This window comes from Rattus rattus, chromosome 4 (assembly GCF_011064425.1).
Source record: "Rattus rattus isolate New Zealand chromosome 4, Rrattus_CSIRO_v1, whole genome shotgun sequence".
In the NCBI taxonomy this organism is placed as follows: domain Eukaryota; kingdom Metazoa; phylum Chordata; class Mammalia; order Rodentia; family Muridae; genus Rattus; species Rattus rattus.
Genome location: NC_046157.1, coordinates 78,815,072 through 78,828,504, shown reverse-complemented (window position 1 = coordinate 78,828,504; position 13,433 = coordinate 78,815,072). Strand labels below are relative to the sequence as shown.

General features: G+C 35.3%; 1 protein-coding gene across 2 annotated transcripts in view; it reads right to left on the bottom strand.

Annotated features, from left to right (window-relative positions):
• Positions 1-13,433, bottom strand: part of Epha3 (EPH receptor A3) — a 325,888-nt gene that overhangs the window by 38,656 nt on the left and 273,799 nt on the right. For both annotated transcript variants that reach the window (XM_032900528.1, XM_032900527.1), the window contains exons 10-12: positions 12,781-12,906; positions 10,120-10,305; positions 919-980 (exon numbers count right to left, since the gene is read on the bottom strand). In XM_032900528.1, coding sequence (XP_032756419.1) covers positions 919-980; positions 10,120-10,305; positions 12,781-12,906 — 374 coding nt within the window. The remainder of the gene's footprint in view (positions 1-918; positions 981-10,119; positions 10,306-12,780; positions 12,907-13,433) is intronic.

Sequence of the window (13,433 nt, the reverse complement as noted above, 5' to 3'; positions counted from 1 at the left end):
AGCTAGTCAAAGAAAACATGATGAAAGACAATGCCACAGAGTCCTGGATGGAAAACCTTCTAATGCATTTGTATTTAAATAGCAATATATAGTTTATAAGGTATAGACAATTTATAATTATATCATATTTAAAGCATTTACTTCATAAAAATCTTTTGAAATATATGAAAAATAGTTGTCCCTAAAATTATATATGGCCTATTAATATGAAAAATTCCTCTTTCTTAGAAAACTTAGGAATTTCAATTTTTCTATGCATTTTATGTCAGTCCATTAGCCCATCTGTTATCTATTAATTTGTAAAATTCTAAAAAGGCCCTGGGGACAGAGTAAATAACTTTTGTTATCTCCTGAAATCATTTTTATTTGAATGTTTTGTAGATTTTGCATTTCTTTAACATATTTTTAGTAAATTAAACTGTAACATATTAAATATATTCTAAAAACAAACATTAAAATTAAAACATTATTACAAAAGTTAGATCTCTCATTTGAGAATAGGTATTCTTTACCATTTCATCAAACACCTGATATCTGAGATCTATCTGGGTTGATTAACAAGAAGCATAAAGAAATATTTCTGCCTTATATCAATTTCACTTATATCTGAGTTTAGGGTCACTCTTTAATCTTTAAATTTGTTTTAAAGATGTGATTTTGGGCAATACAAAAGCGTTAGCATTGTTATTTAAATGTTTAAATATAAACCATTCATATTTGGAGGTAATAGATAAAGATAAAATTTTACAATTTCCCTTTACTAAGTAATCTGAGTCTATTTCACGTTTACTCAGAAAAATACTTAGTAAAACATTAGAAGACATATAATATTTTCTATGGCACACTTGTTAATACGTATGTTTATATACAATATATCAAAGAGACACGTAAGTACTATAACTATGATATTTTACTCACACGTAAGAAACTGTCCAGGGAACCATTCTCCATGTATTCTGTGACAATCATCACTGGCTTACCTGAATAAATAATGAATGTGAATGATAGATATATATTTATCAGCACTCTTAACTGGTATCAACTAAAGGACATTCCTATATTATTAATTTTGACATATCTAATAAACATAGGCAACATTTTTGTTCCCCAAACACTACAGTGTTGTGATAATATGCATATTTCAAAGTAAAATGCAAAAAAAAGCTAGACCCTAGAACAAAGGTTCAATAACCTACTTTATCTAAATTAAATTATTTATCACAGTGTTTCCCAGCCATAAAATATCCAGATGTGTCTCTTTATTCGTTTGCTTCTAAGGTATCATTGAGCAATCAAACATTTTATCTTCACCCTCATTGTTTTAGTTTCATTTCTGTTACTGTGAAAAAATATACCTTGGCAAAAAGCAAATCAGGTTAAAAATGATGTTTTGCTTACAACTTCACATGGTAGCCTATTATTTTGGGGAACTAAAGGCAGCAAGAATTGAACTGGTGAGTTATTTCTCAGTTAAGAGCTGTGAGATAGTGAATGCTTGTCTATCAGGTCTCAGCTCACTGATGCTTTGTTCATGAAGTTCAGGACATGAACCTAGGGAATGATCCCAACTACTTTTTAGGCTGAGTGTGCCCACATCTAGAAGCACAATAAAGACAATTTCCCACAGACAAGACTTAGTTCAGGCCATCAAGACATTCATTCACTGAGACCCTCTTCACAGGTGATTTTTGACTGTGGCAGATTAACAATTAAAACCAATCACCTCACTGAGATTGTTCAAGGATTTAGCAATCAGTTATCTTCTCTGTAGCATTTATGGAGCTGTAGGATGTAGGTCAGACTTAAGATTCTCCCTAATTTCCTTGCCTTCAGTTTTTAAGGGCAATCTTCCTACAGTTACATTTTCATATAACAAAATGTTTGACCTATTGTTTTATGATTATTTTCCAAGTCTAGTGAACCCAGGTTAAGTTAGAACTGGGAGTTCTTAAGAGTCCTTGAGAATCCGATAGGCTCTGGTCAAACAATCAGGTCTGTCTAATTGCATGACACAAAAGAAGTTTCCTTCTGAGAATGTCCTCTAAATAGAAATCAATTCATTGAGTTATTATGTTTTTGTGTTCTTAATTCTTCTTTCCCCCGAGTCCATATATATTAATTTCCTTCATATATATTAATTTCAACCATTTTAATAGTTTGAGACCTGATTTATTTTTTCCTTTCTTATGGTAATAGTTATTTTACTTTTACTATTAAGACAGGCTATCATGTAGCCTAGACACCTTTTGAAGTGTAGCCTGCCAATGAACTTCTGATCCTAGCCTTCCTTCCGTCTGGTAAATGTTCTTCATATACACATATGCCATACCCTGTCTGTCCAGTGCTAGGGATCAGACACTGTGCTTCATACAAGCTGGGAAGCACTCTACCAATTTAGCTACCCTCTCAGTTAGTTTGTCCTTTTTGATCCTACAAATTATCCTCTTTTTTTTACTTAATTTCTTTACACTTCCCTTTTATAGGTGTAAATCAACACCATATACTGAATCAGTATGATGCAGACTATTCTTAAGTTACTTAAAATTTTGATAAATCTTAAGAATTTAATCGAATTAAATATGCACATATTTAAATTACATGAAAACTTTCACATAATTTTTTACATATTATCAACTAATACATTGTACTATTTTCACTAACGCATCTATTTATTTACATTCTTCTAGTGCCACATCAATGTATCTGTTCGATTTAACCATATGCCTTGTTTTTCCCAAATGTTAGCTAAACGTTAGTTTGACAAGTTTCGAGAAGAAATGCAAGCTTTACTTGTGACATAGAAACGTTGTATTCTCAGATACTTTAATTCCATCCTTGTCTTTTAGTAAAGTACATGAATGATTTAAAGAATGAATGAATGAAAAGTAAGCCTGCTTATTCTAAGTCTCTACAGATCATTATCAGGGTCTGCGCTCCTTCCTAGTATGATTCTGGGAAGAATAATATGGAACCCAACCTGGGTGCATATTTCAAAAGTAGTTGAAGAAACTCTGCTCCATTTCACTGTTTGCTGCCTTTGTATGCCATTCGGACTCTCTGCTTATCGTGGATTTCCTCTGGCTCGCAGCCTTATGGCCATTTCATTTCTCATTAGCATGTGTTGTAAAATGTTTGGCAAGGGAAATAAAAGTAGCTAAGAAGTCAAACCAGTCAATTAAGCCATAGCCCCATGACCATAAGAAATGAGATCAGGCTGCCTTGAGCTCTTCTAATTTAGGTATTTGTAAACACTTCAGTTAAGATAGGCAAGTCTAGAAATGTGCTTTGCATTAAGTTCAAAGATCCAGCAAGCTAAATGTACAGACAAAGAGCAAACAGAATCACTTGGAGAGCAATATCCAAACTTACAGTTCCCTCAGTGATCTTGATAAATATGGTTAGAAAACAAAGACCCTGGAATAGTGGTGAGATTCTGCTGCAGCATACTTTAAATGCAGTGGGGAACGATCTACAAAACACCAGCTCATTTGTACATTTGCAGTGTGCCGAAACTAAAGTTTGCCAAACCATCCTGTGTGCTTTGATCAGCACATGACACAATCTACATTCTCAAAATGGAGCCTGTATCATTTATTGTCACTAGAGATCCTAACACACATCTTGAGCTATGTAGTAAGCCACAGAAAAAATTCTAGCATAAGACTGACAGAAGAATATTTACCCAAAATCATGGAGGCAAATTTTACAGTACAGTTTCACTTCTACTCCTGAATTTATTAAGTATAACAGAAGAAATAGCCTTTCACAGTAATACAGTAAAGAACCAAGCCAGTCTGTTATAAGAAGTTCATTTCTCCAATTATCCACCGCAGTTCAGAGATATTAGAGGTCATGTAATCACTGATCAATGACAGCATCTAAGAATTCCAGATTAAGGCCTGGATATTGATAACTACAATTGTCTTAGGCTTGATTTCCATAAAAACAAGAGTTGGATGGTATATTATAGGCAGTATAATCAAATTGTCTTTAACTTTTTCTAATCTTAGTTTTGGGGTTACAATCTTTACATTCAAATTTAAAAATATTTATCAATATTAAAATATTAAAGGAAATGCTAGCTGCCTCCAAACAATACTATTACTATTTCTAATAGTAAATTGCTATGTCTAGTACATTAGATACACTGTTTATTTGTCTCTTTGTGTTGGGACAGAGCCTTGCTAAGTGTCCCTTGCTGTCCTTAAACTAATGATCTTCTAGTGTCAGCTTCTTGTATGATTGGTTACTGCTATGTAATGTGTGGCTCCTTAAGCACACTTTTATATATGGGAGTGAGACAAAGTAAAAACCATTGCTGAGAGCAGTAATATCCTCAAGTGCATGTGCTAATGAAAGCAGATTAAATCCATCCGAGTTAAGTTTTAACTCTACAGCTAAGCCAGTGACAATTGTGGAGGTTGTGCACATGATTGGAGTTTGGCTAAGTTGGTCCCTGCTTTTTATATATTGGGTCTGAATGTCTAGCTCCAAGCATCCCTCATCAACCATAGTTGCTACCTTGATTCTAAATCTTTCAATCTTGCTGCTATTAAAGTATACATGTTTTCCTGAAAAAGAGTAGTATTTGTAGTAAATGTGTACATTTTCATATGTGTGTGCAGCTGCGCAAATTCACAGAGGCTTGTCATTAATTTTCAGTTTGTTCTTCTATTGCTCTGTGCCTGAGTTTTTTGTGACAGAATCTTTTAGCTCATCCCCAAACTCACTAATTACACTAGAATGAAATATGAGCAAGCTTTGGGGATCCACCTGTTTACACCTCACCTTCCCTTTAGCTCAGGCTGAGTTAACAGTTGTGCACACTGCCCTATACAGTTTTTACATGGTGCTCAGGATTCAAACCCAGGTCATCATCTTTGTTCACTAACACTTTACCCTCTAAGTCATGTCTCCAGACCATTATATGTTTTCTATGTATGACATGTTAAATAAACTTTAAATTTAATGTAGTTTACTTCTGAATATATTAGTTCCTTTGTTCTTTTAGCAATGCTATAAAAATTCAAATTATTAATTATTACACCAACCACTTTGAATTCTAAGAATAAACTAAACTTGGGCACAATATGTTACATTATTGTCAATATTTTAATTATTTCTTCCCTATTCACACTTCTCTTTTTGTACATTGGTAAAAATGGCTTTATAATTGCTATTACTAAATTTTATTCTGCATTACTATGAGTAGCTGTTTCATTCTCTGATAACTCATTAATGTGAGGCACAATTATTATAATATATTAAGTTTGTGTGTGTGTGTGTGTGTGTGTGTGTGTGTGTGTGTGCAGTGTTTAAAATTCTTTCAAGTATAAAGTTACTTTGGTGGTCTATACCTTTAATTCCAGCACTTGGGAGCAGAGGTAGGCGAATCTCTGTGACTTTGAGGCCAGTCTGGTATACAGAGTGAGTTTCACGATACCCAGGACTTAACAAAGTCATTATTGATGTGAATTATTGCTCTTTGAAATTCAGATCACAGGTGGCAGGAAACCATGCTCTCACAAATTTTATATGTTCAAATATTCTCACATTATTAATTATTTGAGAATTTCATACAATGTATTTTCATCATATTAACCCTTTCCCCTCTCCACACTAAGCTAACATTGTGTCTCCCTTTTATTTTTATGTTTAAATCATCAACATGTGACTTAATCACATGATGTCGGACGTGTGGTCCTCCACTGGAGCATGGTTCAACTATAAGAGTCCATACCAACAAGAATGATTCCCCCTCTCCCAGAAGCTATCATTTTTGATTAGTTCTTAGTTATAGGTGAAACTTCATGCCATCTCCCATCTCCAGGATGGAATTTTGCCTGGCATGACCTTCTGCAGATCGTGTACATGCTGCCATAAAGGCTGTGCGTTCATATGTGCTGTTGCCCTATAGTGTCCTGAAATTGTGGTCTCCATTAAGCCATCAACCCCTGTGGCTCTTGAAGTCTTTCTACTATTCCACAAAGATCTCTGAGGAAAGTTGTGACACAGTTGACCCACTTATGGCTGAGATTTCCACAGTCTCTGTCTTTACAAATGACCTGTTCTGGTCACTGGGTTCATCATTATCTACATAACTTGAATTTAATCTTTCAATATTTAATCTTTCAAAATGCCAAGACACAATGCTATTAATATAAATGAGAAAAACATGCAACACCAATTCCATGGTAATTCCAATTTAGCCATGCAAGTGAACAGTTAAAAATGGGATAAGCCAAATCCTTTAAACATATAAAACATTATTTCCTTCTTAGTTTCCCTTAAATATACTGATGAAGACCTACTTAGTTATGTTATATGGCATGCTGGTATATGAGTCTTGACTCAATTGCCAATCTGCAATTGTGTCGGTGTCATATTTTTGCTTGTGTCATCAATATCTTCCCTCTCTATAACTGGTGGAATAAAACTATGTATGTATTCCCTACTGAGAAAATCATAAGAAATATATAGTACAAGAAAAAGCACAGAAGAGACTTTTAGATAGAAGCAAGTGATGTCATGAAGAATATATTGTCACCTATGCATGACATCTTCTAACCATGCTCTCTCATCTTATGTAAAGTGAATGGAAATATCTCAACTTTTTGTGCAATATAGACATTAACAGGGACACATAAGAAATCCCTTAGTGCACCATCCACAGTGTTGATCATCATGCAGGATTACATATAGATATGCAGTAAATCTTTTTGATGCTGCAATTTCTTTCAGTTTCTAGAAAATAATTCAAGGGTAAAATATACCATTACACTTTTTTCTTTAAAAAAATGCTACTAGTTAAAATTTTGCCAATGGTAATTACTGTTGGAGCCTGAGCATCAGTTAACTAATGGCGTGATGGCAGAAATATCAAACATTGGCTGAAACTAAGTCCCATCCTTTTGAACTTCAGTAAAATTGATAACACATGTTGGTACCTAGCTCTGGTCAAAGTGCTGCAGCTTTCTGCTACTCTGAAGATCAGAGGCTCTATCACCTTCTCCTGTTCAAGGATGCTAGGCTCAACCAGTGCCGTGCCATTAACATTGTTTATGGCTCAACTTAAAGAAATGAAAAAACAATTATATAATGATCTTTTAAAAGGGAGATCTGAAAATAACATATTACTTATGTTGTGTGGTTCCTGCACATGATAAATAGCAGATTAATAGCGATAATCAAAAGAACTGTTTTTAAGCAAATCAAAAAATAAAAAATAAAAACAACCTAGAAAATATTTTTCCATAATTTTCTTTTGGTGATTCATTGTCTCATGCTTAGTCAGAAGTAGCACATACTAGTCATGTATATGCACTAATCTTGTAGATAGTATGTGATATTTACCATGTCTGAAAATATCACAATGTTGTTAATTATTTGTTTCACGTGCAGAAGCACCTGTAACGGGTTAACACGCAAGAGGGTCTCACACTGAGTAAGGTCGACTTGGAATTTGATTTCCAATCCACTGAATTCCTAGTTAAAACAAGAACGGGCTCATTTTTCCATTGTAAATACCATCCTGTGCATGAAAATGAAGTTCAACTTCACTCTGCTTGTGTGTGCACATGCATCTCTGGACGTTGTAGATAGATTGAGTTATAAACCAAAGAGGTTTGGAAAACCAAATCATCAGAAAAATAACTAACCTTTAGATGCAGAGAAGCTTTCTTTTACATTAAACAAAGCACACTAAGATGGTACTAAGTTTGCATCTCCCTCTGCCTCTGCTGGCCGTGACTTAGAACATTTCAACATGTCACTGAGGTGCTCAGAATCGAATTCAATGTAGAGTACTCTATTATATGGACAGTGTGAATGGCTGTATTTTTATAGAGCGAGCTTAGCAGCTGTTCTTGTTCTCATTTGACTAGGGAGATATAACACATTTAAAACTTTTACTCCAAAGCGGTAGTTGTGGCTGACATTAGGATGCTCCAGAATCAGACTTGACTACAATGCTCAACACATCTTATCTGTTATCATTATCTGAGGTTTATTAAGTCTTTGGTCTTAATTTTTTTCTGCATTTTTTTGTCTTTGGTTTTTCTTTTGGATATTTTATTGCTTTTCTTTGCTTATTGTAATTCATTTTGTTTTTAGATACAAAGAAATTTTCCTACAATATTTACTGTTTTACGCTGACTTAATTGCAATAAATGTGTTCCACGGCACAGCAAACAGGTCACTTTTACTAACTTGTTGACACAGGCATGAAAGGAAACAACACCAGGTGGATGCAGTCCTAGAGCTCCTTGCTGACCATTGGTTCAATGCTAGAATTTTGTTTGATGGTCACTTTTATCCACTCTTCCTTATATGTTTATGCTAGAAAAATGAGTGACAATTATCCCGGCTCAAATGTAATCATTTTCTCCATTGCTCTCTGATTGAAACAATTGGTTATGTAAATGAACTTCTTGACAAACACACTAGATTCAATGTCACTGAGAGTCTTTTCCCAGCAATTAATGTCCCTCTCCTCCTCTGTTACTTCCTTTGCTTTACTTTCTGCTTCTTCGTTCTTCTCTTTGTTTTGTGCTTTTATATGACTTGTTATTAATTTATTAGTTTATTTATAATTATTTATTTATTTATGTTTATCCATGTTACATACTGCTCAGTGTCCCTACCTCCTGGATTACATCATTGTCTTCTCTTCAATCACTCCTGCATATCTCTCTTCACTCAATTTCCTTGCTTCCTTTTCCATTGAATGTTTTACATATATATATAATATATGCATTTATAATATAAATATATTAAATATATAAATGTATATGCATGTAAGTCATTTGGCCCAATTTATGTTTGATTCCTGACACAGTGGAAAATTATTTATTTTGACCAGGGGCTAAACTTAGTTATATACCTGACATCTCTGAGGAATATAACCTTGTTTGGGTATTTTATTTCATTTTCTTTTTTCATTTATGTATTTAGGTTTTACATATGGTAAATGGCACTGTACACAAGATGCTAGCGCCCAGGGAGGATATGGTGCATCCTCTACTGCTCTCTGTCCCATTCCCTTGAGATAGGGTTACTCACTAAACATGGTACTAAGACTCTATGCCCAGCAAACACAGTAATCCTCCTGGCTTCTTCCCATTCAGCACTTCCTTTATTTCACATAAAAACTTAAAAGAAAATCAAAGTATTTCTTAAGTATGGCATGCTCTTGGGTAGAAGGCATTTTCTTTTGAGCTACACTAAAGTGGGAGAAGCTATCAGTGCCACTTGGAAAGGTCTGCACGTAATGTTACAGAAAAATATCATTGTGCAGAATATAACACGTAATGCCTGTTGGTAACCATACAGTATGGAAATGTGGTGCCAGTGAATTATCCCCTGAATGATGCCAAATTTTCTGCCATATGTTGTCATTCACTGGATGGAGTCTGTTGCCAATTTGACTTTTTCTTCAGCCCGTGATCCAAAATCTTGAGAAAAAAATATGCAACCCATTCTCAAGAGGTTTACATTGGGACCGGAGCCAAGAATCGCAGAACTGCCTCACAGGATCTTTTTATGCTGGCTGAAAAACCATCATGGATATAAATCCAGAGCTCTGCAATGACCCCAAGCCAGAAGCTCCCCAGTGCAACCAGAAAGGCACTGGAAGCCTAGGTCAAAACTACCTGAAATCCATCGGGGAGCAGCAAGATGCCTTGAGTCTCTTGTGACTTCCAATCTTACATCTTAGAGAAAACCCCCAAGATGCCTATAATTTTCTTAAAGGCAGGAGGAGAGCAAGGGGGACAAATTTCTGAGGGTTTATGTGAAGCTGATGAGTAATACAAGATAAGGTAGCTAGGTGGGAGTTCCTGTCAAAATCCAGCCATTACTTATCCTACTATGAAAACAAGATTATTCTTCAAAATTTTTTGCAAGACAATCTTTTAATCCACAGACTAGTGTCAGAAGTCAGGGCTTTGTGTATAATAGAACAGCACTGGCATTTAATCTATTCCCAGAAAATATAGGATCATTCTCAATAGAATTTCAGTTAGAACCAAGCTACTTGTGATATCAAAACGCTCCAATGCTTTTGAGTTCATGCAATATCTGCTCAGCATAAACAAAAGTTGGCCTTGTGGATTTACTTACTTTTAGTGACAACTCCTTCCAGTCGGATGATGTTGGGGTGGTCAAACTGTCCCATGATGCTTGCTTCTCCTAGAAAGTCTCTCCTCTGCTTCTCCGTGTAGCCCACTTTCAGGGTCTTGATAGCCACTGAAATCTCTTTTTTTGAAGGAAGTTTTAAGCGACCACTGCAAACTTCTCCAAATTCACCTGTTAGGATATAAAACGAACAATAAAATATAATGAAATATTAAAAATTCATGAGGATGAGTAGATAGCTCAGTGGGTAAAATATGCAGTCACAGGTTAGGAAGTCCAGCACTCAGGCCAGGTATAGTGGTACATGTCTGCAACCTCAGTCTGGGGTAGGAGCAGAGACAGGTAGATATCCTGGGCTTGTAGGTCATCCAGTCTAGCCACAGTTACAAGATCAGGTTCAATGAGCAATTATATCTCAACAACCACAAAAATTAAATATAGATAAATAGAGGAAAACATTCAGGATTAACCTCTGCTTTCAATGTGGAAAGGCATATATTACGGAAGCATATCACACACACACACACACACACACACACACACACACACACCACATAACACACTCCAAAATAATCAAAACAGAGAGCAGCTTCTTCTTTTAAATAATACCATTAAAATCTATATGTTTGGACTTTCAAGGTATATTCTATGAGCTCAAAAAAGTTTTGGAGATGGCAATATAAATTGACTAAGAAATCCTAGGATCTTTGTAGACCTTGACAGAAGTTCTACATGGTTTAAATCAGCACATCATGAAATTGCAAGTGGAGAATTGAGAGAAGCATCTAATGGAAGTTGCACTTCTTGTTCTAATCGCTAACATCGTTTTAAGGTTATCAACGGGCCAGCACAGATATTAAGATTTAACACTGGATTAATGTCAGATGTTTGGAACTATTCTGTTTCGTTATGATGGCCAAATTGGCTCTCTCTCTATATATATACATAGGCTCACTGAAAATGGGAGTGCAGGCGTCTGCTATCAATTCACTTTACTGGATACTGGTTTGTTGTATTATTGACACACTAGCTATAAAGTTCTCTGGGCTTCTGGGAGGAGAACAATGAATGATATAACAATGTCAAATGAAGCGCAGTCAGTTTTACCTAGAACTGTAGAAATACTTTTCTTAGACTTAATGTTCCCAACAAAGCTGCTTTAATATGCAAATGATCTGAAAATTGTTGAACATGAAATATTGCTGAATGTTGAAGCTTCCAGTATAGTTGGCATAAAATTTCCTTGAATCACTAGGACCCTACCAGTTACTCATAAGATTTACCTATCGCTATGCCAATAGATGCTGGGCATCCTCTGAAAGACGCCCTTAACATACAGTTCTCTGAGTCTGGTTTAGCTATAAGTGCCACCCACAGAATGTCTTACCGCATTCTTGTACAGATGAATGGATCTGTATGTACTGCATTTAAACATTAATCTTGTAGTAACCAGAGAGGGGTTATTTTTGAAGTATTTTTCAATTAATTATTTTTGGTTAACAAAGCATTGCTGAGTGTTTCTTAAATATGGTGCCTGATGTGTCAGCTAGAGAGAATGTGAGACAATCTGATTATTTATTTATTTACTTACTTTTTTGTAAAATAAATGTTTTGACCTCCAAAAATAGCAGAATATCCTATTTATTTCCTGCTGCATCACAACAAATATTTTGCCTTCTCTTTAGGACGTTTTAACCTCCACTGACTTTGCCTTATTATGTGAATCTTGCCTCCACTGTTTACAAAGCAATGACTTATGCTATACCTTGACAAAGCTATTTGCAGTCCAAAATAAAAGATGCATACATTCTTCCCATATTTCTCATGTAGTGAGAGTGATGCAGATTTCATAAAATACCAACAGACCTCAGAGTGAACAAGGAAAAACAATCCTTGTTTCTGAGCAATGGTTGTAACTATAGGTTCCATTGGGCTGGAGGAACAACAGAACAATATTTGAGAAATCAACTTCTTTCCAGAACTCAAGACAGAATATGTCACTACAGACATGGGGATAATAGGGAAAAAGAGAAATTGCACCATAACTTAGAATGTAAAACAAAAAAAGAGTTTAATTTCCTTTCATGGGGTTATCAGAACATTCCCAGGGAGTTTTAGTGCCATTTGTGTAAAAATCTATGAGGTGAATATTAAATTGAAGTATTTTACATTATTTGAAACATATACTCAAAACAATCACATGACATCTATGTCAAATGCGTCAGCCTTTTACTTTTGATTGTTGGTTCTCTGAAACACACTTTTAAACTAAAAATCAAGATTTACAATGACTAGTTTTGTTTATAGTGAGACTCACTTTTCTTCTGCTGTCCCCATTTAGTCAATAGCTTTGTGACACATGATCAGCTCTTAGCCACTGCTCTTACTCTCCCTGGAATTCAATAAATAAAAGGCAGCCATGGTCTGAGAGTCTCTAAGTCTGGCACCTTTGAAATAATTACATTCCATTAAATGCTGTATTTATTTATTGCCTGTCTTTGATCATGAAATCAGAAAATGCCTGTCTCCATAGTAGTACACTTAAGGACTCAAACTGAGAGCAAGCTCATGTTCCTCCTGTAGCATTCTTCTTGCTAGTTTGAAACTCACGATTAACAACTTGCTGGTAGAACTTTGACATCTTACCTGCTCCAACAACTTTGTCGATGGCTATATTGGTGGCATCCAATTCTTTCGCGAACTCATGAACTGCTTGTGTAGGGTCTTCATATGTATGTGGATCAACATATGTCCTGAGACCTGGAAGTCTTACTATTATAAAGAAAAGCATGATTTGCCTGAGCAAACTTCAAAACGTCAGTGGCTGAAAACGAAATGTCTATCACTCTCACTTGTATGCACCTTTAGGCTACTCTGTAATATGAAAAAAATTGATAGAGATATTATCCTGATTATAAGAACAAAGATGTTGGCCATGGAGCACAAAGGGGAAGGATGATAAAGTATTTCTCTGCTTAGACACAAGAAATGGACATAGAAATGCAGATCTCAGGAGGAAGATGATATGAGTGTGAGAGGCCATGGAAGTTACTACCACAAACCATCATACCAGTGTACTAAACACTTCCAATTCAGCAGCACAGAAGAGCCAAGTATCTTTACAGTGCGCCATCTGACAGCAAATCAAAATGCATGGATATGTTCAGGAGTCAGAGGAGAGACTTAAGTATAAAGTAATTAAAGCACTGAAAAAAAAAACTCAGAACATCTCTGATACTACTGGATGTATATATTGTTTTATTTATTCACAGATGAGCTCACCATCTGAACTGAGAAAT